We start from the raw sequence: 26,348 nt of genomic DNA, 5'->3' as shown, positions 1-26,348 counted from the left end.
TCTCCCTGAGCTTGACCTGTTAATGGCACACACCTGGAACTGATTCCAGATTGACTTGCTTCATTCATGTTCGCTTCCTTGGTCTTCAATAGTTCAAGTACTGGCGAGTCAGTTCTGTTGTGCCACTTGTTTAATAAACCATTGACTTGGATTCGTGTTGTGGAGTCGCCTTGCTGCTGTTGCCACTCGCACTTTCTTCCTTGCCACTGTGAAACCAAACATTTATTTCCTTCCTAACACAACAAGCAAGTTAGGTGGCTCAATGATGCTCTGTCTCTCAACCAATCAGAGCCCAGGATACTGAACAGCGCGCTGCGTTAAATCGCATCTCTGCAAGTAGCATGATGTTTACGTCTAACCAAACGCGATAAAATATCATTTTACATATTGGATTTGTATGGGGCCTAGTTGAGGCACCCCGCGCGCGGCCCTGGTCCTGTCAGCCGCGGCCCTGCCCCGTCTCCTCTCGCAGATTTGATTTGTTTATGCCTGTTTCAAAGAGTTTTCTGTGCGCGAGGGGAGGAGCCGGGAGCCTGTCAACCGGACCACAATCGCCTCTCCAACATTCCCAGCCTGCTCCCGCTGCACGGAGCTTCTCACCTTACACAAGTCCGGGGGGAGATTTTTGGGAAGGTATCGTCTCATGGCGCCCGCGCTCACCTGTGGACTCTGGCTGCTCGGCCTCCTCCTGGGTGCCGGACCAGTTCGTTCCTTCAACCTGGACACGGACAACGTCCAGCGGAAGAACGGAGACCGGGACAGTCTGTTCGGCTTCTCCCTCGCCATGCACCGGCAGCTTCAACCGCAGGACAAACGCTTGTAAGACACCAGCTTGTTGTGAGGAAGGAATGTGCTGCAGTTGCGCGGTGTCGGAGCTCAGGTGTGCTCAAGCGCTGTATTTGCCAACTCAAATGAAGGATGTAACTATTAAATATGTAGTCAATTCCAATGTCAACACTTCAGAGTATATTCATAAGACGCTATAGGACTTAAAAACATGGTGTGGAAACCGTGCCATGTAGTTGAAACATACAAATATATGAAGGAACAGAAAGGTACTATGTTCAGTTATAAGTTTAAACTACAGAATGTTAATTACTTCGATTTATTTGAAAGAAATATGATGAAATTTGTGTGTCATAGTTTTACCTTGAGGGCGGTAAAGCAGCTGCACACGGCCCCTGGGTTGCTCTTTGACTTGTGTTGATGTGCTCTAGAAGTCTGTTACACTTCATTCATTGTTTAATATTATTCTGTCCCTCACCGCTTTCCCTTCTTGGTCCATTGTTGTAGTGACTAAACAAAAGCTTTATTCAATATAGACTTCAACCAGGGCTTTTTTAAAATTTTATTTTAAATAAGTTAGGTGTTAAACCTGTATGTAAACAATATTCGATTCCTCTTACAGTCAAAGGTTTGTGTGCTACTGAATTTCACTTCACAAAATAAGACATAATGTGGGTCAAAAACACTAAAATTCTGCTTATTTTATTTATTTATATTACATCAGGAGTCATGAGTCATGAGTAGGAGGAATTGGATGTGAGTTTGTTTTATTTATATGTACAAACATGTCTTAAATCCTTCAAACTTCAGTGCAAACAAACCACAATTTTTGCTTAGAAATCATATATCATGTCGCAAGTTTGCAAACAAACCAGTATTTTTTTGGGGCCGTCTCTTGACCAACAATATATATTTTTTTTACACTCCAATAACCATCCATTTGGTTTGGTGTACTCACAGCAATATGGCCCATCAGGCATTGATTCCTCAATAAACACAATTGAAGTCTAGTTCTGTGTCTTACAATAACTTTTACTTTCAACTATGAAGCAATACTTTAGGCAGCTGCGTACTCGCCCTTTAACTGTGAGTCAACTGCTGCTTCCTGTTAATGTTTATGAAGCCATTTTAGTTACTTATTTCTTAGGTTTTACTGTTGAGGAGTGGTTGCCTTGAATCATAGCGCAGTTGTTTCATAACGTCTGACATGGTTCTGTAGTAGTGTTATGGTCTGAAGAGGTGGCGTTGCTTATTTGTGGGGTTGCTGCACCCCCTTAAAGCAACTCAATGCCATATAAAAACACTCAGTTCATCACATTATCGATACAGACAATTTAGATTTGTCATTTAACCTGTATGTTTTTGGAATGTGGGAGGAACCCCACTTATTGAAAAGGAGGGTCACTGATGAGAAACTGGACAGGACGGGCGATAACTTATCGTACACGATATACCGCCAAACGCAATTTCCACTATGACAATTCTGCATCTCACGATAAATTCGATAAACACGCGGCTCACTCGCTGCTTTGGACCTGCATACATGAACATCACGAGACCATGACGTCTGCCTTGGTTCACATCAACACATGCAGTGAAAATGGTTGGATATTAGACGGACCTCCGCTCTGGTATTGGTGGTGGCGTCCCCATTAGGGTTCACTGATCGCGGACACACTCTCACAGGCAGCGCTAACGCTAAAACCCGCCGTCAGTTAAGGACCATCAACAAATTCTAAAGCGGTCAAAGTATTAGCGAAATCTTCAATAAGGCAATGAAAAACAACCATTTTTGGAGAGAGACTGACAGTTTGTATATTGATTTTGAGAACAGAATATGACAAAATTATCATTTATTCACTTTATTTCTAATATTTCTTCAATAGCATCGAGGAGCTGTGTTCATACGGGTCCATAGTTGAAGTCAACTGTTAGGAGACATGAGATACAGCACACAGACGGCTCAATTTAACCCCTAAATAAAGCTGGCAGAGGAGTCTGTCAGACACCAGCGGCTTCTACCAGAGACGTGAAACATTCAATTTCTCTTCTTTACACTTCGATAACTATTATATTTAAACATAAACAGATAATGATGTTGGAGACAAACTCCTCTATTATGTTTCAAGAGAGACTTTAGTGTCCAACACTTGAATGAAAATGTATTTATCGTGATAATTATCATTATTGCCGAAATTACCACATTTATTGCGATAACTTTTTTGTCCATATCGCCCAACCCTAATCTGACTGCAGCTTTTCCATGCTGTGCACACAAATCCAGTAAAGTCATCTGTGCACTACAAACAGTTGAACGTGCTTGAAGGCAGGCGTGAGTGTTTTAAATTACAACACAAGTTGGAATTCGAACATGCCTGTCGGAGCAGGAGCCCGTATTTGTCCGTTGACTTGGAGCTGTCAGAGATGCTTTTAAGACTAGCAGAGTGTTAGCTACTTCATTCCGTCAAATTTAACCCACATATTTCTGAAGATATCAGTTGGAGGTGCAGTGGTCTTTCACTCTGACAAACAAAATGTCATTACTACTCTTCCATCACTGCTCTCACTCAGACATAGATGTTCTAAACTGATGGGATCTGATAGTGGAGGGTGGGTGTCGTAACACCACATGACCCCATTGGGGAAGCATTCGTGACCCGGCTTGACAGTAGAGGTTTCTCTTTATGAACCTGAACCCTCCACGTCAAAACGCTCATGTGTCCACTTGCGTATTATTGTTAAAAGAGATTTCGGTTTGTAAAGCTCAGAAACTACGGATGAAAGGCGCTTGATACCAAAGAACAATAAGTGAGGTGAGGACGCCGACTGGAGGAATGTGCTTTCTACATCTGGGCACCAAAGAGAAGCTGTTATTCATCCAGTCAGGCTGCAGATTGATCTTGGCGCACAGGAACACAGAGGCTTGGATTCACTTTTAGACTCTCTTGATGTTGCATATTTCATTCCCTAGTTGTCCTTCACAATTCCTTCAAATTCTGCCCTGATTTTTGCATACAGTAATTTGTGACTTATTAATGATACATTGCTTGTGTGTGTGTGTGTCAAAACACACACACGCTCTGTTTTCCCAAATGCTTCCTCTGTGCAAGCACTTCCTCTGTTAGTGCTGACCGATCAATACATCTATAACTCTTGCTATTAAGCAACATATTAACATGGTTTGAACGTGATCTTGTCTATTTTCTGATAGGTACTAGTGGTGGGACGAAAAAACCTATACGTTTTTTTGAGGTCATAATCAAACAGAAAGAAAGTAGACATGATGAAGACACTGATGCAAAAGATCTGTTCAACTGTATTCCTGCACCGTATATCTGAAGTCAAGGGGGGATTGTTTAGAGTTACAGGTTTGTGAATATTCCTGTCCAAAATCTGTTTTTTTTTTTGTTTTTTTTTTTAAGTGTGTGTTGAATTGAATTTTATCTTTCAAATCCTAATGTTGCATTTTCTTATTAATAATACCACTACTACAACAAGTACTATGACTAAAAAATAATAATAATAATAATAATAATTAAAAAAAACAAAAACTTTTTTAATAGTTCCATCTTGGTGTCACAAATCATCATCCACTTATATTCTAAAAGTGTTATCATTGTATGTGTATTCATGTATTTATTATGATTAAATGCATCATGTAGTATTTATTTCTCATAACTATATTTTGCATTTTTCCTAATATTTTTGTACCCTTTTTACTTTTTAATTTTTCTTTGTAAATATTATAATTTCCTTGTGATGAAATTCTATTTTCAGCTCTATTGTGGTTCTGTGTTAGTCTTCATAATATTGGACCCAGCTACTTTATGCCATACGTTTTTCTTGAAATACATTTTTGTTTTGCATTTTATTCTCATTTCAATTCTCTTAGAAACTCTACATAAACATCAAAAGATCATCCAAGGTTCTTTTCTGCCGGCTGAAAATGGCTTTGCTTAGTGTCATCTGCTGTGCTCTGTTCCGTGTTAACTCAGAAGATCAAATGAGCATAAAGAAGACCAGAATGTAGCTGGCAGAAATACTGATGAAAATGGTCGCCGGGTAGATGCAATCTTGCAATTGTTGCTCATGTTAAAGAACAGGGCAGAAACCACATCAGTGCAGCTGCTCCCCTCCTGATGTGACAAAGCCACTGCTGTAAGTTAGTCAGAAATAAAGAGGTTTTTGACAAGGTCGGCGCGGCTGCTACGCAACATATGCTGATTCAGTTGTAGTTTACGATGCGCATCTGAATGAGCGACGTCTTTGTGCTAAGTGAGAGCGCACATCTGTTGCAGGCTGCTGGTGGGAGCCCCGAGAGCAGTGGCCTTGCCCGGGCAGCGTTCTCAAGTGACTGGAGGAGTGTACAACTGCGATATGGCCTCCAGCTCGACGTCGTGTACCAGGATCATTTTTGACGACGACGGTGAGGGAGTCGGTGATTTTATAAAATGTAACACCAATAACACCAATGAACTTAGAACTTTCTTCTTTGTAAAGAGGACCTGAAAACTGAAAGCAAGGAGAACCAATGGATGGGGGTGACCGTCAAGAGTCAGGGCCCGGGCGGAAAGATTTTGGTAAGATCTATAGAGGGTTTTCACGCCGTGTCATCAAACCCGGAGGCCGCCATGTTGGAGATACTCACCGCTCAGCACAGAGAGGAAGGCGATTCTGCAGTGTTTCCATGAAAAAATGCTGAATTACGGTCGTGTTTTGGACTGTACGAATCATTCCTATCGTGAAAAACATTTGGAATTTTATCGATTTCCAAAAGGAGAACAATGCCAGAAGTTGTCTGAAGAAAGGAGGCGCTTGTGGTTAGCGAAGCTGAACCAGGACCTTCGTGGCAAAACTGTGGATAACATCCGAATATTTTGCAAAAAAGTACAGCCTAAGTAACTATTAATTTGCATTATATTGCTGTGGAAGAGAATACACAGAATTTTTATCAGAACATATTTATTGATGCCAACATACACTCAGAACGTTCCCTTAAAAAGCTATCTCACACACAAAAATACTTCAGCACAAACTAAAATAGCACACAAGCTCAAAATGAAACGTCAAAATATTTATACATCACATTCTCATATAAGGTGCAAATGTCGTCGATGACTTGGTGTAACAGTGTCCTGACCTATCTGCACACCATCTGTTATACGCCTCCAAACTCTGGTAACATTTCAGGTCCTTGGCGGTGTATGGAATAGGCGGAAAAAACAGGTATCACGATATCAGGATAGGTCACCGACGGCAGACTGTCTGGGTCGCCGTTCACCCACGACGATGGAGCCAACTCATGTGGGTCTGCAACACCAATAAGCTCAACTCTTCCAAGTGTCACGCATTTTCGTGTTCATGAAGTCCCCCTCTGTATGTCTTGCCGCTCCCAACTCCAACATCTCCAACATGGCGGCTTCCGGGTTGCATGACGGGGTGATGGCGCTCAGTGAAAACCCTATATTCTTTAAACCTCCATCTGTCTGTTCTATTTGAGGGGAAAAAGTGACCTGTTTGCCTTCCAGACTTGTGCTCATCGATACCAGCGCAGAGCCAATGTGGGTAATAAGAAGGAAGAAGCGAGGCACATCATTGGTCGCTGCTATGTGCTGAGTCAGAACTTCCAAATCCGATCTTCGGAAGATGACGAAGGAGGTCGCTGGCAATTCTGTGACGGTCGGAACTATGGACATATGTTGTTCGGCTCCTGCCAGCAGGGCTTGTCCGCCACCTTTGACAAAGACTACCACTACTTGATTTTTGGGGCACCGGGAGCATACAACTGGAAAGGTAGTCACGGATACCGTCTTTGATACCAGCTTATTTATTTTTTTAAGCGACTTGACGGAGGATGTTTTTATTTCTCTCCTGGGACAGGCATCGTTCGCGCGGAGCAAAACAACAACACCCTGTTATTCATGGGCATTTATGACGACGGTCCGTTTGAAACGGGAGATGAGCTGCAGAAGGAGCCCCACCTGGTGCCTGCTCCTGACAGCAGCTATCTGGGTAAGACAAACGTTTTCATGAGCACATTCATGTTGCTTCTGCTTGGACAAAATATTTACACTCACGAGGTTAAGATGAACAAGCTCATGTGCCCTCATCTGGAGTGGTTGAGAATCATTCTCTCGCTCATCCTCAGGCTTCTCTCTGGACACCGGGATGAGTCTGACCAAGAGGAAACATCTGACTGTGGTGGCCGGAGCTCCTAGAGCTTATCACAGTGGAGCAGTGGTGCTGCTGACGAAAGGCGCGCAGACCAGCAAAATCTTGTTAGAGGAGTACACGTTGAAGGGGCCGGGGCTTGCGTCCTCTTTCGGATATGATCTGACGGTGTTAGATTTAAACAACGATGGGTGAGTCCATTCTGCATGTTCTTATTCGTGGCCTGAGTTGAGAACTGCGGCTTGTTAGATGGCTGGTTAGCAGCAGGGACTGTGGAGTAGTCTGCTTTCATTCTGTTGCCCGACTCTGGCACCGGTCGTATGGGGACTGAGCGTGTGCCTAAACAGGTCTGGTAGCTTGTTCTCCAGGGGTGTCTCCCAGCGGATCACCTGATGAACACGGGTGAATGGGTCCTGCAAGCCCACAACACAAGTGCTGAGCGGACAGATGCCGTTGAGGCCCATGAAAAAATAGTTAATTGTCTGTTGATGCTGAAAGACGTCCCCAGTCTTCTAACCCAGTGATTCTTAACCATAGGGACGAGGACGAGCGCCCCCTAGAGGTCCACTTAAAGGTTTTTGTTTGGGCCATGAGGTCCGCGAGACACTGAGTTTTAATGCATTAGCCACATATGGTGGCAGTAGTGAGTCACTGAATTGACTTGACGGCTGCAAATCTATGATAGTTACCAACTACGGAGGAGTTCTTGAAGAGAAAAAATGATAGAGAAAGTAATGGCGCCCCCCAGACAGTAAAAACTGTTCATGAAGCAGTTGTGAAAATAAATTAAACATTAAACATTTTATGGCGATACTATCATTTAGACTTTACTTGTATCTTCTTTGGAGTTTAAATACAATATATAATATTTATTTTATAATATTCAGATATGATTTTATATTATATTTATTTTATTCAGAATTTTATTCAGTTTTTCCAATTTTCTGACTTGCACCTGGTTCTGTTGCTGGTTGGACTTTTCCATGACAAATATCTTTGCGATGATCACATGGTTTCATGTCATTTCACAAGGTTTTGGTTTGTTTACGTGTAAGTAGATTAAATGTGGCTATTGAACACAAATGAAATAAAGAGTAGGTCCCAGAGATGGAAAAGAACCCGTCTTCTAACCCCCCTGTCTTCATCAGATGGGATGACTTGGTGGTCGGGGCGCCTCAGTACTATGAGAAGGACTCTGAGATCGGAGGAGCCATCTTCATCTACATCAACAACGGCGGGGATTGGAACAGTCCGACGCCCACCAAACTAAACGGGCCGCAAAATTCCATGTTTGGCTTGTCTGTGGAAACTCTTGGAGATATTAACCAAGATGGTTTCGATGGTGATGCTGCATGTCTAAAGAGTGTGCAGAGATGGGGTCTAATATGTTTTTTTTTTTTGACTGTTGCAGACTTTGCAGTGGGAGCCCCGTATGCAGACGACGGTGCCGGGAAAGTGTTTGTCTATCACGGGTCGACTGAGGCGCCAGAAGAAGCTGCTCAGGTACCAAATCAACTCATGAGTTCAGCAACGTTCCTGAATGAACGTTTTTGATGGGTCACTTCAGGAGATATCTGGGAAGCCTTTAAATGTGAAGCAGTTTGGTTACTCACTTGCTGGCAACATGGATCTGGATGAGAATTCCTTGCCTGACATGGCTGTCGGCTCGCTCTCTGACGCCATCTTTGTTTTCAAGTAAGCGAAACCCAACCTTTCTGATCGAGCAGTAGCCTGTGTGACACGGTGCGTCTGTTCAGATCCCGACCCGTCATCAACATCAAGAAGCAGATCCGCTTCTCGCCCCAGGAAATCGACCTGACGAATAAGAACTGCGGCGAAAACTTCTGGTATGTTTGTCCCGTCTGAAATGTTCTGCTGAGAGTTGAGATCAGATTCTGACTCCTGATGGTGATGTTGTTTTGTCAACAGCTTAACTATCGAGGCTTGTTTTAGCTACACTGCTAACCCTGCGAACTACTCGCCCAGACTCAGTAAGTCATCTGGAGACTGGTGTTTTTGTTGAGAACCTTTGCTTGTCATTCGGGAATCTTCTCCGCTCCATCTAGAGGTTGAATACAACCTGGAGGCCGACGCTGTCCTCAGAGAGAAGGGTCTGCTGAGTAGAGCGTACTTCATCGCAGACGGCAAAAAGAGCCACTCGTCTGTCGGGACAGTTACTATTGAAGGGAAAGGGAATGACCAGTGCATCACACAAGTGCTTACAATGAAGGTAACACATGACTCTGTTTGGTTTTGAGCTCTGAGTCGGGGTGTTTGTGTAAAGTCCCACCGTCCTCAGGATGATATCCGAGACAAGCTGCACGGGCTCCCCATCGACGTGAGCGTGAACATCCAGGGTGCTGACCGAAAGCGTAGACAGGCTTCCGGACTCACGCCGGTCCTCGACAAAAAAGCGCCAGCGACGACGAGATCCGAGGTTTGAAGACAAGTTAAATCAAACACCCACCAAAAAAAAAAACCCTACCTAAAACAATGATTCTTTGGCATCAGGTGCAATTCCGAAAGGAAGGATGTGGCAGCAACAATATTTGTGAGAGCGACTTGCAAGTGAAATATCGCTTTGGCAACAAGCCCACGGACAACGACCCCTTCACTCCTTTGGAACTGTGAGTCATTTAACTGAGCTAAACTGGTTGGTTTGAATATATAAAGATCAGAACTCTGATTTTCCTTTGTGTTTTAAAGGCAAAACGGCGTTCCGGTGCTCACGCTCAGCGACCAAAAGATCATCGCCCTGGAGGTCACAGTGACCAATAAGAATGCAGATGATGCGCACGAGGCGTCATTGATCTTTTCCCTCCCTCGCTACCTTCCTTACGGCGGTTACAACAGTCCACTCAGCGTCGGTATCACCAGGCTCCTGGCTACTTTGCTTCCCACTGATTCCAGATCTTGTGTTTGATTCCAGGAAAAGCAAGTATCTTGCAAGCCAAATAGAAACGGCTCCAAGGTTGACTGTGAACTCGGGAACCCCTTCAAGAGAGACGCAGAGGTGAGCGGTGCTCTTCTAATACCGACACTTTGAGCAACTTGTTTTTATAAGTGTCTCTGTGTTTTGTTTACAGACTACATTCTACATCACTATGGGAGCTGCAGGCATTACTCTCAACAACTCCGAAATTGAGGTCGACCTTCTGCTAGAAACGTGAGGTCGCCTCTCTTTAGCGTCACCAATGAGCTGCCCTGACCTCTGTTTGTCTTGACAGGACCAGCAAGCAGACCATTTCGCCCCTGAAAGCCAAGGCTAAGGTGGCTATCGTGCTGCAGCTGTCTGTCACTGGGTAAGGTGTCACACTGAAACGTGCTGGTTCGTGCTTTTTAACAGTCGTCTTTCCGCATTGGTCCAGACAAGCGCAGCCGTCTCAGGTCTACTTCTCACAAAATACTAAGGGTGAGAGCGCCATGAAGTCAGAAGGAGACATCGAGAGTCTCATCATGCACCAGTTCAGAGTGAGTCTGACGAAAACGGGACGCTTCAGCCTGTTTATGTGACCAATTATTCTCACTGGACAGATCATTAACTTGGGCAAGCCGCTGGCACAGTTCGGCACCGCCACCCTCACCATCGATTGGCCTAAGGAGATAGACAACAAAAAATGGCTGCTGTACCTGACCAAGATCAGCCACTCCGGCGTGAAGAACGTCGAGTGCACGCCCAAGGAGGAGATTAACCCTCTCAAAAAGGCGAGGGCTAAACAACAGTTTAAACTTGCAACAATTTGACGGCTGTTTTTTAAAAAAAATATATTGTTTCAGCTGCCAAGTAGGTCAAGAAGAGCCGCAGACAAGGACAATGAAAGCACACTTTCACGTTTGGTGGACTCAAGGAAGTCCAAAACCCTGGTACATGGTTTTCTACGACTGTTTTGACGCTGGTATTAGCCATTTTTTTTAACAGCATCCTTGGTATGGTCTCTTCTTCGCACAGACGTGTGGCGATGGAGCCAAGTGTGTGACGATGAAGTGCCCCCTCCTGGACATGGACAGTAATGCAATCATCACTCTTCACTCCCGCCTGTGGGACCCCACTTTGGCACAGGTACCGATGGACCATGACGCTATGGTTGTGTATTATTGGCTTACTTCATATGTGGGAGTAGTCAAAATAGTATGCAGCATAAAGAAATGTGGAAGATGTATTAGACTATTTTACAATCCAGGAAACAAGCGTTCAATGGTAATATACTATAGAGAAACCTAACCTTTTAAAAGTAATTTATTTTAACCTCTTGGGTTCCCCGTGTACATGTCACATGTTTGCCTTTCAGGGCCATGGACTCGTGCAACAACAACTCCCGACAATGTAGAACTTGTGAACTGACAAATTCAGTGTACTTATAATATGTACAGTAAAGTATCAAGCTTCATATGAGTTGGCATTTTAGAAAAAAACCCCACCATTATTATTCATAGCAGAAAAGTAGGTCATTCTTCTTTGCAAAAACAACTTTCCTTACAAATTCAGTTATTACTCTTTCTAGGTAACTCCTATTCCAAATTGCTGAAAGTTAAACTCAAGAAAAGCTCAGGCCTGAATAGGTCACCTTGATGCCTTTCCTTCAATCTGTTTTTTTTTTTTTTTTTTTAATTCCAGTGTTTACATTTTTATGTCACGTACATGTTTTTTTCCTTTGAACTCTTCCTCTGATATACTTTAAATATTATATATTTTATTTATATTCTTTAAATGTGATCTTTTTTTAATATTTTATTTTACAGATTTTCACATTCCTCTGTCCCAAAATATCTCATTGGCTATAGTCAGTTTGTCAATAATTGTGCTTTATTTTGCCCCTATAAACACTCCCTTTAAAATGATGTCACTTTCAGAAATGATAGATTCATTTTCTTGCCTGTACTGGTTAGAAGTGTCTCATTTTTCTAGTTTTGTTTATTTAGAATGGCTTTTATTTAAAACACAAATGTATCCTGTTTTCTTTCCATCTGAAAAGCACTTCTCGTCGTATCACTACGTGGAGGTGAAAGTGAAGGCCTTCCTGGAAGTGGCTAGCACAGCAAAGAACACTGTGCTAAAAAACTCTGAGACAGAGGTGAGCACTTCAACTCCCTAACTATTCTTGCTAGTACAGCAAGTTTTATTTATTTATTTTAGCTTCAGTCTCAAATTTCACCAGCTTTATATACAGTTATGTTACATGTAACTCTATTTTTTTTTATTTGACTAGATGTGTTAAAATAAAACCGCATTCCATCTGTAATGTGCATCAGTCGCCACCAGAGGTTTGAGTGACACCACTAACAACCGTGCTGCTGTGTCCCACACTCCAGGTGAGACTGACCTTGTTCCCCGAGCGACATGAGGCTCAGTCTGGTGGTGTTCCGTGGTGGATCATCGTGCTGACTATTCTGCTGCTTCTGCTGCTGCTGGCCCTGCTGGCCTTCCTCCTCTGGAAGGTACGACACTGACACATTCAGCCTCTTCTCTCACTCCTGCCAGGATTTTTTTTTTACTTAAAAAAAAAAAGAAACGGTGTGTGAGGAAAGCACACGAGCCGAAGTGATGATGAACGCAATAACACTAATATTCCCTCTCCTCAGTGCGGAGTCTTTTCCAAAAAGAAAGAGGATCCGTCAGAAAAAGAGACGCTGACCTCAAATGCGTAAAAGATTGAGGGTAATTTAAATGAGTTTAGAAGGGCAGTCTCATCCTCCTCTGCAGCGCCTGATCATTTCCTCTCATGGCTAAATAACTGCAGCTGCATGGTGATGGTTTCCTCCATTTTCCTGGTGCTTTGGTCTGTTTCTCCTAACTGCTGGATGATACCTGGATCATGAGCAACGGGTGTCGACATATAACACTTTCTTGGACTCAACTTTAATGCCATAACATGATTAAAAAAGATATTAGAAACCTCACTGCAACAAGCTTCTGATGAAAACTTAACACTGACCTTAACAGTTTTGGCGGAAACATTCTTATGCATTTTAATAATCCAATGACTCATCTGGGATTATTTATTTCAAGGACTGATTCAGAACCAGTGTGCTTGCAACACATATGTATTAGGATGTAGATGCGTGCTTCAACTATTCATGTATTTCCTGACACTGACCATTTTGATCTGTGAGCTATTTGGCAACAGGAGCTTCAGCTGTTGCTGTGTGTTTATGGGCCCTACAGTCTTATAGTTTTGAAAAAACTGTGTCAGGCCATATATGAGTTTGTGTTCTGTTGAGTGTGAAAATACACAATTCTGACTAAAGAATGTTAAAGCTAAATAAATTTTTATAAAGTCAATTTGTTAAAACAAAATTAGCATTCAGATTTTCTTCTCCAGGGCTGTGGGCCATGTTATTTTTTATATATGGCCACTGACATAACCCCAACCTTCTTTATTATTTAAACAAAACAAAAAACGTAAAAGTAAAATAATAAATACTGAAGTATGAAAGAAGAAAAAACATTTAACTATCGAAATGTAATTCAAGTGTAAATATCAATAAAAACATGTTCATGTGCAGTAGTTCAAAGGTTAAACATGGTCAGCTTCATAATATTTCATGTTTTTCCTCTTGGTCCCTATTTTTCACTCCATTTTTCGTCCCTCTGTGTGGTTCACACCTGACACACCTACCTACGCCCTGAAGGTTACAGTACTACTGCACTTGCTGGTATCGTATGTGCACCTCATATCCGCGATGGAGTTCATTCCAGAGTTTTGAAGGGCTTCTGGACGGTGTGACCTGTGAGCACTGCTGACCTTGTGTGATTCTGCTGTTTCCTCCACAGTGTGGCTCAGTCAAACGTGCCAAGTATGAAGACAAGGTTCCCAGTTACAGTGCTGTTCGGATCAAACGGGACGAGAGAGTTGTAAGGCCCGGCAATGTTGACTGGGAAAACATGGACATGAATCCCTGGAAGAGAACTTGGCACAGCGATGGACATTATTCTTAACAGCTCTCTCTGTTGTTACTTCACTGTTTTTTGGTGTTTGTAAATATCTACCACTGCATTCTGCTTCAGGGGAAACTTCCACTTTTAACTTTTGGATTGATTTATTCAGTCACCAAGGGATTTTGAAAAGATTTTTCTATGCTTTTAAAGAGATTTTCATATTTATATTTGTAAGGAACGCTGTGTGACGTGCTCTCCAGGCCAAAGAGACATGCGACATCAACACTGGGACATTCTTTTTAAAAAGTTTTTTTTTGCACTTAACATTCCATCATGCGACATTTGAATGAAGCGGAGCATTTAATAAATACACAGCTGGAAACGTATTGGTTGCACTTTGTGTTGAAAACAAGAAGCATTCTGCTTAAAAATATTTATTGACGTTTAAAAAAAGTATTTACAGGAAATCCCAGTGCATAATCACATATTAAAAACAATAAATTAAGATTCATATGGCATACAGTTGCTGGAGTTGAGAATTCGAGTTTGCAAAGCGAAGAAGATGGTCTTTCACGTCACTTCGTCCATTACGCCCTCTACAGGAGAGACTCTGTCCTTGCAGTTCTGACACTGCTCCTGGTCCCAGTCTCCAAATTCTCAGCTGTCCTCTTCAACTTTTCCTTTCTTTCATCCTCCTTCTCCAGGATCAACTTCTTTTCCTTCTGTCTTTTCTCCTTCGCCCTCTTATCCTCACCTTTCCTCAGCTCCTTCAGCTTCTTCTTCAGTGCAGATCGGTCGAGTTGGCTGCTCACCCCAAGAGCCTGTGCACGCAAACACACATCTGATGCTTGTGTACAGTTTCAGATTTCATTTTGGTGTGAAATATTAACATATTAATTCTATTTTTTGATTGACTCCCACCCTCCATATACTTTCTGCTTTGTCCAAAAGAGTGGATTGCAGTTATATGGGCCTGATGTCCACATCGTGTTTTGAAATACAAACTTTCTGAACTCACCTTGAGCTTATCGTTGTCCATGTTGAGCAGCTGACTTCCATCCACACCTCGCGTGGCAAACTCCGCTGAGTACTGATCCATGTTCATGGCGTACAGCCACAGACACACCTGCTGGACGTTCCACTCCAGGACTGGCCGACTTTGCCACTGGTGGTTGTTATTGGTGGGAGCAGGGTCGTCGTCCAAGGTCTTAACCATGACAAAGAAAACAGAGAAATGGTGAAGAAATTTGAGAAAAGAAAAAGTGGACGAGAGGAAAGGAAAGTGAAGGAAGGAACCGGACCGGCTCACCTCAGTGGAGGAAAAGGTGAAAGTGTAAGAGTGTCCCGAGAGGGAGTGGTCAGAGAGGTGACGCACCATGCTGGAACTGTCCTTTAGAGAACCAGTGCTCTGGAACCAAGACACAAATCTATCTGGCTACATCCCTCACAGTGAGCGCTAAACTGCTGAGTGAAGTTAAATGGAGGACAGTGAAGTTGCTCGTAAATAAAGAGGTGAATCTCAGGTAAGTTTAGGGAGACAAAAGGTCTTACAGGATCTCTTCTGGCTGTGGTGGTGAGGTACGGCAGACTGCTGCTGGACACCGAGCGCAGCCGCTCCCGACCTGCTTCGCTGTCTTCCTTCTCCCGTCCTCGCTCTCCGAACCAGGGGAAGGGCAGGCAAGAAGGCATGGAGGTGACCGACGCGGTGGGAGAAATGCCGGTCGGCTCATCCATCAGATCCCCACAGGAACCCCTGTCCAAAGATGCACCACAAGGTGGTGAATGACTGGGGTAAAAAAATTCTTATTTGGCAACTCTTCTCTGCACCTGCTGCTCATGGACCTTCTGCCATGTTTCTCACTCCTCCTCTTGCTCAGAGACTTGCGAATCCCACTGCAAGACAAATGAAAAATGAACACATAAAGAGACGTGAATATGTCAGCGCCGCACCTGAAGTCTGGGAATTTCCTTTTGGACTTTCTGGATGTGGAGGACTTGCATGTGGAGGGAGGGACGGCATCGGTGATGAAGATTGGAGGCGTCGAGAAAGAGTTGGTGAGAAGGTGCGGACTGAGCGTGGAGAAAGAGGAGGTGCTGGACCGTTCACTCTTGCTGCCTGTCGGCACGACAGGAGCAGCCTGCTTCTCTTGTGCTTTCTCAGCTTCCTCTTGCTGCCACAACAGAGGAGACCGTCACAAAAACCACCGAAACGGAAGGCACCCGAGCGGATAGGAAATACCACACCTGTCTCCTGAAGCTCTCCCTCAGTTTCTCTCTGGATGGAGGATGACGCTTGGACTTCTGGGCCAGCTGTGCTCTCGCGATCTGAGCACTGGAGTCCAGGCGCCGTGTGTCAGGGACAGGGATGTACCAGTCTGAAACATAAGGAAAGTCTTCTTCTCAAAAACTCCACATGAAAATGGTCTTCTCACCTGAAACTTCTTCTTTGGAGTGATCCTTCACTTGACCTCCAGGCTGTTTGTCCTCCAGCTGCAGTCAAACAGACGGTTTTTATTCCTCTTCACAACAGGCCAACATCCATAACAATCAAAGATCTAGGAGCATCAGGTCACTCTCAAAACACTACAGTCAGTTCCTCACCTGCATCTTCAGCTTCCTCACCGCCTCCTGGTGTTTCACATCTTTCTCCTCCAGTTCTCGCCTCAGATCTTTCTCCTTCTTCTCCCATTCCTCCTCTCTAATTAAAGAGCAAACATGCCGGACAGACGAGGAACCAATTAATTACTGGAAGCGGCAGATACAGTCGATAAACAGAGATGTTAGGGCCGAGCTTAAAGGTCACCCGCGGATCATTTAACACCAATAGAGGATGTAGAATCAGACGAACCTGCTCTGGTATTCCCTCACCAGCCGCTTGGCCTTGCTGTACTTGACCTCCAGGCTTTCGGACTGACTCTGTGCATCAGCCAGTCGCTGGCTAACCACTCTGCACAGCGTCTGGGCCTCCTGCCAGTACCTGGGGAGCAGAAAGAAGCCGCAACCGTTATCAGAACTGACTTGAAGTTAAGGATATTATACAAGAGGGTGTTCCTGGTTTCAGTAAAACTAGTCGAAGCTCTTGCTACCCAACTGTACTGTGTATTTTTGCCACTTAATATTGACCACAGCGGTTGTTACAACAGCGAGTCATGGTCAGGCTAATACGATGAAGAGGCTTCATGTCAGCTGGGTCAAAGGTTTTCCTTCCTGTAGTACTTGCTAATTTTTTTAAGTTAAATAAGTTAAGTTAAAGTTAAATTAAGTTAAATTTTTATTGCAAGTATAATACATAGAAAAACACAAAAACAAACTCTTTCAAAATGTGTTCACGCTTATATGTTTCCATAGAATCAAAGCTATATCAACAAGCAACAACCAAAAAAGGAAAAATAATAACAAAAAAAAACACAACTAACCAAATACTGGGGTGAGCTCAAGCTACTATAACATTCCATTCAATCCCCTAGAGACAACTTTAATTCATATTAAACTCATTCATCTCTGGGGTTACAAAACTAATCCATTTACTTCTAATAAGGTCAAATTGCTCTAATATGCCAAGTTATTTGCTCCATTTTAGATATTTGTAGAATAGTTGGGTGCCAATTTATTCGTGTCGGGCAGAGGTGGGCAATTCAATGTCCTAAAGGGCCACATTAGAAACTGTCATGGTTGTGAGGGGAAAGCGATGACGGAAGAAAATATCCAAAATATAAATACAACAAATACAAAATGAACCTAAAGGTGAAATGCAAGTAAGGATATTAAGAAGTGTAAATATGCCATGAAACCTCTTGAAATATTTCATTTTATATGCACTTCATTTGAATATCAATCAACTATTGACTAGACGTTCAAGATCAAAAGGCAGTATATTTCTAAATGTATTTTCAGTATTCCTTCAATGTATTTTGAGGAACAAAACAAAAACAGAAAATGGCCAATGAAAAGAACAAAATCTTACTCTTAAAAAAGGAACATATAGTTATATTTACTGCTGGTGGTGACTAAAAGATATAGAAAAAAAGGCAGAAAAATCAGGACATATTATAGTTTTAGTCTTATGTCAAATGGACCACAAAAACACAGGCCTTGGGCCCCATATGGCCCCCTGGCCGCACTTTGTGTAGGGGGATGGAGGATGTAGGGGGTTCTGGCTTGAGCCACTTTCCTGTGATTCATTTTTTTTTACTGGTTGCCAATAAGATTTGCATCAGTTTTATACCCCTGATTTTTCTCAACATGTTAATTTTTTTGAGGTATTTTCATTTTAAAGCTCTTAAACTAAAGAGTCATGAACACCTTTCCAATATCCTAACTCCAGAATGCACTTTGCGCCCCACAGTACTTGCTAATCGCAAGGCAAAGACAGACACTTGTGAAAGTATGTTGGAAGTTCACTGTAAATAATAAATAAATTATAAACACAGACCAGCTTAATGACCTTCAGCAACAAGGTCAGACAAAGGAACGGTGGCCTCGACAGCCCATTAACACAGACTCCTTGTTGGTGTCGGAGTGTGACTGGGCAGGTGTCTGCTCTGCCAGTTTTATTTTGGGTCTAAATTGTGGCGAAAGAAAGAGAGGTTCTGCTTATGTTTACACGTAGCCAGGTAAAGCTATTTTTACATTAAAGCATCCAGATCTTCATGCCACAAGAAAAAAGAAATCATACTTCTCCAGCTTCTCAGACTTCTCCTCTTCATCTTCCAACCGTTGCTCCAGCTCAGCTTTCTCGTTCTCCCAGCCGGACTGACGTTCCTCCAAAACCCTCAGCTGACAGACAGAAGGGAAACATTTATCTCCATCAAGATCCAAAGCAGCAGGAATTCGCCAAAAAGACACGTGGAACTGACACAGATAGTGAGCGAGAGAAGCCAGATTTCTGAGTGAAAGTGAAATCGACCCAATTATGTCCCGGCAGTAATTACATGAAGGCGAACGCAGTCATGAAGCGCTGGATGGAGGCCCATGGCCCAATATTGCCACATGAGCCGTCTCGTGCGCACTTAAATGGGTCACACTGTTCTAAATGTGGAGCTGCAGATGGAAATTGAAAGAAATGTTTGGGACTCGCCTTCTCCCTGGTCTGCTGAAGTTGGGTGGTTCGGCTTCTCAGCTTGGACCACAGCTTATGAACGAAACACAACGGAGTGAAACACGACACACTAGTCGAACTCTCGCATAAACACAAATGCTGCTACCTGCTGGTACCGGACACAAAGCTGATTTCTGTCCAGTGATGACAGATCTTCCTCCTCCTCCTCTTCCTCAGCCATCAACTCTTCCCCAGGTTCCTTCTGTCTCCTCGACCTTTCTTTCTGCTCCCAAAGGGCAAGAAGAGATGTGCAGTCACGGAACAGATGCGCCTGTCGTTCTTTCCAAACTCACCTCTTTGGACGTCTTTTCCATTTCCAGGCTTTCGTTGATCAGACGTCCGACCTCGCTCTCCACCCCGTCCTTCTCACGACCAATCAAAAACCTGCAAAAATCTAATGATTTATTTGGATTGTAAACGTGGTTTAGCTAAATACTAAATGTAGCGGCAGGCAGGCGGTTGGAGGAAAGTTACAGACACTTGTGGACTGAAGGCTCCTTGTGTAGTGGCAGTTACAGTTGCCTCTAAACACCACTGCTGAGGAATGTCCTTCCAGCAAGTTCGGTTTTTGCGATCAATTATTCTGACTGCAAAATTAACCTGTCAGTTTCAGGGAAGCATTAGAGCCATCGTGAGGTAGTACTGATCCCAGTACAGTTGCAGATGTGCTAGCAGACATTTCCAAGCCTGTGTCTGTGTTTACAAGTGAAAATGTTACAGATGTGGCTCTCTTTCATCTCAAAAGCTGATGCTCCAGTTGCATCTTTCCTTTCATCTATTTGACCTCATTTCACTTCTAGATGGCAATTTTATCCTTCCGCTCTCATCTGATACCAACGTTTCCCTCGGCTTTTAACTTTTTATTGATGATCCAAAAGTGAATCAGGTTAACACAATGTAACACAGGTGGCAAAAACACACACGACGACACAAGCTGTAGTGTCAATAAAAGTGACTTACTTGACAAGTCCAGATGTGTTTTTGAGCACAGTTGCTGCGAAGAGTTGAGACACTCCGACCAAGCTCACTCCATCCACTTCCACAATCTGGTCATTGACCTGAATCCTTGATGCAACAATGAATAACTAAATCCTGATGTCTATTCACTGTGAAATCTCCGTATCAACGTACCTGCCGTCCTTCTCTGTTGATCCACCTGCAGTGATTGTCTTGACAAATATTCCTAATTTTTCCAGGCCCTGGTCTGCGCCAACTCCCATTCCTATGATACTGATGCCTAACCCCTCCTCTCCTGGATTGTAAGGAAAAACAAAACGTAAAAATCATGCTCACTATTCAACTCATCTTCAGCGTTCTCTAGATCAGTGATTCTGCCCACGGTGGGGCCGTGAGCACCCCCTAGTGGGCCGCTAAAAGTTTTTTGTTTTACACCTCTGGGCTGCGAGACGCACAGTTTTCATACATGAGCCACGTATGGTGGCATTAGTGTGTCACTGAATTTACGTGACAGCTGCAAATCTGTGATAGTGAACAGCTATGGAGAAGTTTTGAAAAGAAAAAAATGATAAAGAAAGTGGTGCTTCCCCCAACAGTAAAAACGGTTCATGAAAGCAGTTTTGAAAATGTTATGCCGATACTTTCATTTGCACTTTACATGTATCTTCTTTGGAGTTTAAATAAAATATTTATTTATGATATTTAGACATGGTTTTATTATATTTATTTTAATGAGAATTCTATTCCGTTTTTCCAATTTTCTCAACAGTTTGCATCAAGTGTACTTTTTTCTTTAGTAAATTTGGCTAAAAAAAAACACCTGGTTCTGCTGCTGGTTGGACTTTTCGATGACAAATATCTTTGCAATGATCACATGGTTTCATGTCATTTCACAAGGTTTTGATTTGTTTACGTGTAAGTAGAATAAATATGGTTATTGATCAGAAATGAATTAATGAATCATGTCTATTGAATGGGCCCCGGGGCCATTTGTCCATTTGTTATGATAATGAACACACAAACCCTTCTCAATCTCCACTGGAAACACATCCATCCTGTCCACTCGCTTCTCCAGCTCATACTCCGCAGAGGCCGACACCGGGTCTATATCCTCATTGTGTCGGTCGTACTCCGCATTGGAGTAGGTGCTGAACACCTGAGGGAAAAGCATTTGGAATGACAACAAATCTGTGCAACACCAAGTCCAGCGTAGAATCTGTTCCCTGCATGCATAACTAAACAAACCGAGCACACTGTCACGAGAACCATCTGCAGATATTGACACAACAAGACTGTTTACGTTGGCAGATCCGTCTGTGAGTGGGAGACGAATCGAGACGTGTTAAGTAGGAGTTGCAAGACATGTCAAAGCTGAACCAGCAGAATATTTTAACTCTACAAGACGTTAGTCACATCGATGCCGAGCAGACAGTCGCTGCTGGTTGGCTCAGAAGGTGTGCAGCTCTGACAGCGGAAAGCATGTGTGATCTTGCCCCTCCGCCTCTCTGACATTGCAGTCATGTCTCGAGGCCAACAGTTATCGCCTCTCGACAACCAGTGAAATGTCAATAAAGTGAAGTAAAATGCTGACAGAATTTCTACTCACCTTGATAGGGGCCGAGGAAAACCACACCAGTCTGCGCTTCGCCTTTCCATCATCCGGATCAGCAATTTTGGGGAGACCAGGAATTTCTTCATACGTGAGATGGTTTCCAGGAGGGAGGCGGCTCAGTTCCTTACTGGCGTCCTTTGTCATCTCACTCATGTCGCCAGCTTGATCATCCTTCCCCTTTGTGCCGTCTAGACAGCAGTCCACAGACTTGGCTTCCATGCAGACAGGCTTTTCTCCCGAAACTATTTCCTCCACTTGCATAACTCTATCTTCTTGATTTAGAGATCCATCTCCACCCATTGTTTTTACATCTTCTGGGGACTGAGACGGCGTGTTCTGCTCCTCCCCTTCACACTGCTCATTCACCTGTTTGTACTTGTCTCCACCTTCTTCTTCCTCATCACAGCCCTGGTTTTTACATGGCTCGCAGGCTGGAAACTTCTCCACTCTTTCTTCAGAGTGTGCAACCCCTGCTGCTGGTGATGGCACCTCACTCTCTGCGCCACTTCCACCCCCGGCTGCTCTGTCACTGCCATCTTCAAAAACATCATCCACCAGGTCTTGCACGCGCTGGATGACCTCCATATATCTTTGCTCTTGCGGTTCTCCCTCTTCATTTCCATCACTCTCCGACGAGCCGTTCTCAACCGTGACTAGCTCTGCTCTGACTGTGTGTCCAGTGCTCAAGCAGGGGTCAAGAACATCAGAACATATGTCGTCTTCAACTTCATTTTCAGGCTGAGGCTCTGCGTCTTGTTGGCAGGATTGAAAGGTGAGTGGAGCCTCACTTGGGGGTTCTGACATCAGTGATTCAGAGCAACTAGTGTGAGGCATCAGGGAGAATATATTTACAGCAGATGGGTTTATGGATCCTTCATCCAGTCCCTCCTCATCTTGCTTGATCTGCTTAACACCTTCCTCTTCTTTGCTTTGCCTGCTAGTTTTACAAACCAGTCCTCGTCCAGCAACCTCGGAAAACTTGGACTCAAACAACTTCCTGGTTACAGAAAACTTCTGCGCTAGAGCGGCCCTGTCAATATCCCGGATGTCTTCTGACCTGGCTGGTTTCTCCTGAGCACAGATGTTAGCCACAGCGCTCAGAACTGAGGTGGAACTTATACAAGAACGTTTTGAGGTGGAAAAGGGCGACGTTTGGGACGAGGGTGAGGAGCCGGAACTTGGTCTTTGGCCCCCATCCGGTCCAAGTTGCTGGTTGTCCATTTGCAGAAAGATGTTGTCACGGATCTTTGTCCCTCTGGCGCTGTGGACCCTTCCCCTGTGGGCTGAGCTGCTGGTAACAGACGCCACGGGGTCTGACAGGCTTGTTTTCTGCTGTGTAGAACCTGGTTTGGCTGCTGGTTGTGGAGCCATGTCGAATGAGCATTTGATGGCATGGAAGTCGGAGTTGTAAGTTATCCTGTGAGGAGAACCACTCCGACCTTTACTGTCCGTCCTCATCATCTGGGGCTGGAGGTTGTTTCTTTGGCGGATGAAAAACAAAAAAAATACTGTGGCTGGCGCAACAATGACAGTATTGGGAATAAAAAATAAAGCTGGTGTTTCAAAACATTCCGTCAATTCAGTCAATTTTGGGGTCTGTAAACATCAATCTCTTCCAGTCTGCTGGTCATCATCCCCCCTGCAAGAAGAGTCACAGTAAACTACTCAGTCATAGGAAGGAAAAACAGCTGTTTTCAACTTAACTCACTCCGTGGTTAAAATTTAGGAAAACAGAATCCTGGCTTTTTTGTGTAACGCAGGTTTTCACAATTAACTCCTCAGTTGCGTTCATAAAGAATCGGAAAAATCATACCTTACGTACTTGTAAATACGTACGATGTAAATTCTCCCTTGAGTCGCTTTTGAGTTAAATATAAATGAATGTTTTAATACGTACCTGTTTTTTTTCTGAATGAATCATCCGCATTTTCGCGTGGTAACTCAGTTTCAGTCGCGCCAAACTTTGTTTAGAGTCCAAATTTTACTACGGCGATGAAAGCACCATAGGTTCGGTGGCGCGCATTTTGAAGCCAGTGACGTGCTCGCGCCCGGTGTAGCTAACAACGTCCGCCGGTGGACGAAAACAAGCGTTTTACGCCCCAAAACAGTCCCGTTTCTGGATGAATTCCGCTCAAGAGACTGTCGACGGCTACCTCGCTGTGATAAGAGAGAACAGACAGATGGTTCTAAATACTGTAACTGGATTATCCCTGGTAATCCTGTGTAAACGACTCCAGGTACAGCAACACCGTCGGCATGTTAGCAGACATGAATGGATGAGTATCACAACATATTGCTGCTCAGTCCAGATAGAAGTCTTGAAAGCTTTTCGTTCATGGCAGTTGGTACGTCATCGTGATATGATATTGACTCCTATCATGCAGGTCATTCCACTGCCACTTACCTGTCTGTCACCAGCTTCATCTCCTGCAGTGGGATCAGCTTTTCTGTCCTTAGAAGTTGTGTTCACCTGTGTGCACCAGCAGGTGAGTGCAGTCATCCAGATACATCCACCGTGTGTCAGCTTGAGATGCGTCTGTGTGTGTTGCTGGTGGCAGGAGTGTAGGTGCGGGTGATTTTTTTTTTTCCCCCTTTGAAGATGGTTTGTGTGGCAGATGGACTGGACCTGACTGAAGAACCAAAGAATGGTACTGCGTACTGTGACCTGGATCTGACTGGAGACTATTGTCCCAGGTGGCATGGGACCTAGTTGATATAAATACCAGCCAATCAAAAATTCCTTTCATTGAATGGGGCTAAGAGAAGAAGGAGGTGAAGTAAATTACATTTTTTGTGCGAGAGGTGCGGGTTGGTTTCTGGAGTGAAGAAATGGAAATAATCCGCCAATCATACTTATCATCTACAGTAAAAGGATTGCGGATATTTGAGGAGAAACATCTGTTTCCAAATCTGCTTCTCTAGTGGGTCGAACTTATTGAAAAGCGTCCTGAGCAAACCGTTGGCTGAAAGCTATATTTGCAGACTGGAACACATTGTATTTGAAGACACCTCCGGTTTTGTGGATCTTTGTGTCTTTCAGTCCAACGGTACACAAACAGTCCTTTCAAAGCTTTGCTTTCATGCTTTGATGGTCTATTTCTGTGAATCCTCACTGTTCAAACCACCTTTTGTCTACCTCTCCCTTGGCTTGTTATTTTTAGATACAGGTTTTTTTTTTAATGAGATCAAATGTGCTATCTTGGTTTTGTCGTGTTTATTCTGCTGGTCCATTTCTAATATTAGACTTTTATCTGGCGCCACAGCCATAGTATTAATGTTTTACCGCTGCAGATGCAAACACTTGACACATCTTTTAAGGCTTGAAATATATATATATAATATACAAATACATTTTTAAAACAGACTCTCCTCATGGTCTGCAATGGAGTTTTGTTTATATTCACTTTTATGCGTTGTCGTGCATCACTGATGACCAGGCCATGAGAACATCATAGGTGCAGCTTTTCAGAGACACAACAACAACAACAACAACAACAACAACAAAAACTCAGACACAGCTAGAGATGGAGGTACTGAAACACAACATGGGCTTGTGGGAAATTGAGCAGTGATGTAGTCGGGCTGTGAAGTAGGGCTGTGTATTGGCAAGACAAAAGCATTGCATCAAATATCTCTGCAAACATATTGATGCAATATTGCATAATAAAGTACTGCAATATTTGAGTTTATCACCATTTTCTTTTTGGTTACTAAGCCCCATCTCTGTATTTACAAGTCTGTATTCTTTATTTACAAATAAATGACACTACTTCTGTGACCTTGAAGTAAAAATGTCTTAATGTTTGCTGACACAACTCTGCTCTGAGGAGGATTTGAAAGAAATCCTGAGAGGACAGATGAAATTGAAATAACTGTTAAAATAGTTCTGCACCAATTAGTTATCATTAAATGGAGGAAAAAATTAATTAAAAACATTGAGGGAAAATAAAAAATAAATGATGTTAAAATGTATCAAGTGTATGGGACTATGGTTTTGAGAGCATTTATTAACTTATATGGATTGAAACGTATCAAAAGAAAATATCAAAGTTGATCACTATATTCTTTATAAAACAAGAGACTATTGAAATAAATATGTTTGCGTGTTATGTATATTATTGCCATATATTACCTACTGTGTTGAGGTTTGGGAAAATGTACACAATATAAAACAATGAGAAGCCATTAGAATTATAAATCCAACTCACAATCTTGAACCTACTGTCCCACACATTCATAAAATTGAGTGCACAAATTTCACCGATATTTTGTTTTTAAAAACATTGGAAATTATTTTTCAACAATGGAATTCAAGCCTTCTATAGATTACAGTTAAGATTAAACATGTTTTAGTTTTTTATTGCAGAGTGTAGGTAATGTAGTTTTTGAGTAAAAATGAAGGCACATATGGTCCTTGGGCGTCCGTTTTTCCGTCCGTATGTTCTGTTTCTGTGACTGAAATAAACAATTTCATTCAGAAGAGAGTGAAAACTGTGTTTCTGCTCGTGTGAAGAAATGTCTTCAGCTTTTGGTAGCCGTCCATGCCCCATATGGTGATGTGTTCAGTCAGCCGCACTCAGTTTCCCAGCTTGTCGAGGGAATTGCCCTAAACCTTCTGAGTAGTGTACACACGCACGTGCACACGCACGCACGCACTCGCTTGATGGGTGGGATGAACACCCAAGTCAGCGTTTCAAATGAGCAATTCTGCAGATCTACCCACTCATTTCTGAGTGAGTCAGTGTGACAGTGATTTTTATAGTCTGCATGTGAGTATGTGTAATAATAAATAATTCTGCTCTCGCTTTGTATCGTGTGTGTAGGTCTACAGAGAGAATCTGCCTTCA

At 43.2% G+C, this 26,348-nt stretch overlaps 2 protein-coding genes and 1 long non-coding RNA gene across 5 annotated transcripts; 2 read left to right on the top strand and 1 right to left on the bottom strand.

Annotated features, from left to right (window-relative positions):
- Positions 1-353: 353 nt before the first annotated feature.
- On the top strand, positions 354-14,772 carry LOC128769648 (integrin alpha-6-like). Its single transcript, XM_053883545.1, has 25 exons — positions 354-819; positions 5,085-5,212; positions 5,287-5,366; positions 6,315-6,579; positions 6,667-6,798; positions 6,935-7,148; positions 8,106-8,299; positions 8,369-8,460; positions 8,525-8,652; positions 8,715-8,804; positions 8,887-8,948; positions 9,024-9,187; positions 9,257-9,394; positions 9,469-9,584; positions 9,664-9,820; positions 9,887-9,970; positions 10,044-10,123; positions 10,185-10,259; positions 10,326-10,428; positions 10,492-10,662; positions 10,735-10,821; positions 10,907-11,017; positions 11,931-12,029; positions 12,268-12,393; positions 13,730-14,772. The coding sequence occupies exons 1-25, from the start codon at positions 644-646 to the stop codon at positions 13,892-13,894; spliced, it is 3,237 nt and encodes a 1,078-aa protein (XP_053739520.1). The 5' UTR covers positions 354-643; the 3' UTR covers positions 13,895-14,772.
- On the bottom strand, positions 14,239-24,161 carry LOC128769646 (neurabin-2-like). Of its 3 annotated transcripts, none has more exons than XM_053883542.1 (19): positions 23,906-24,161; positions 21,496-23,140; positions 20,913-21,045; positions 20,064-20,184; positions 19,893-19,997; positions 19,226-19,316; positions 19,039-19,155; positions 18,912-18,965; positions 18,510-18,610; positions 16,683-16,811; positions 16,436-16,532; positions 16,267-16,324; positions 16,079-16,209; positions 15,785-16,005; positions 15,662-15,727; positions 15,386-15,587; positions 15,144-15,242; positions 14,853-15,041; positions 14,240-14,655 (listed from the first exon to the last, which is right to left on the bottom strand). In XM_053883542.1, exons 2-19 carry the CDS (start codon positions 22,960-22,962, stop codon positions 14,431-14,433), a joined length of 3,606 nt encoding a protein of 1,201 aa, XP_053739517.1. In that variant the 5' UTR covers positions 22,963-23,140; positions 23,906-24,161; the 3' UTR covers positions 14,240-14,430. The 3 variants fall into 3 exon arrangements, with proteins under 3 accessions (XP_053739519.1, XP_053739517.1, XP_053739518.1); XM_053883543.1 differs by lacking the exon at positions 23,906-24,161 and adding an exon at positions 23,399-23,819; XM_053883544.1 differs by lacking the exon at positions 15,144-15,242 and having other exon boundaries at positions 14,239-14,655.
- LOC128769650 (uncharacterized) lies at positions 23,565-25,101 on the top strand. Its single transcript, XR_008416419.1, has 3 exons — positions 23,565-23,738; positions 23,886-23,987; positions 24,117-25,101. It is a non-coding gene; the product is annotated as an uncharacterized LOC128769650 (long non-coding RNA).
- Positions 25,102-26,348: the final 1,247 nt, after the last annotated feature.

The sequence above is a fragment of the Synchiropus splendidus genome, chromosome 13 (genome assembly GCF_027744825.2).
Source record: "Synchiropus splendidus isolate RoL2022-P1 chromosome 13, RoL_Sspl_1.0, whole genome shotgun sequence".
Taxonomy (NCBI): domain Eukaryota; kingdom Metazoa; phylum Chordata; class Actinopteri; order Syngnathiformes; family Callionymidae; genus Synchiropus; species Synchiropus splendidus.
This window is presented reverse-complemented; position numbering and strand designations above follow the sequence as displayed.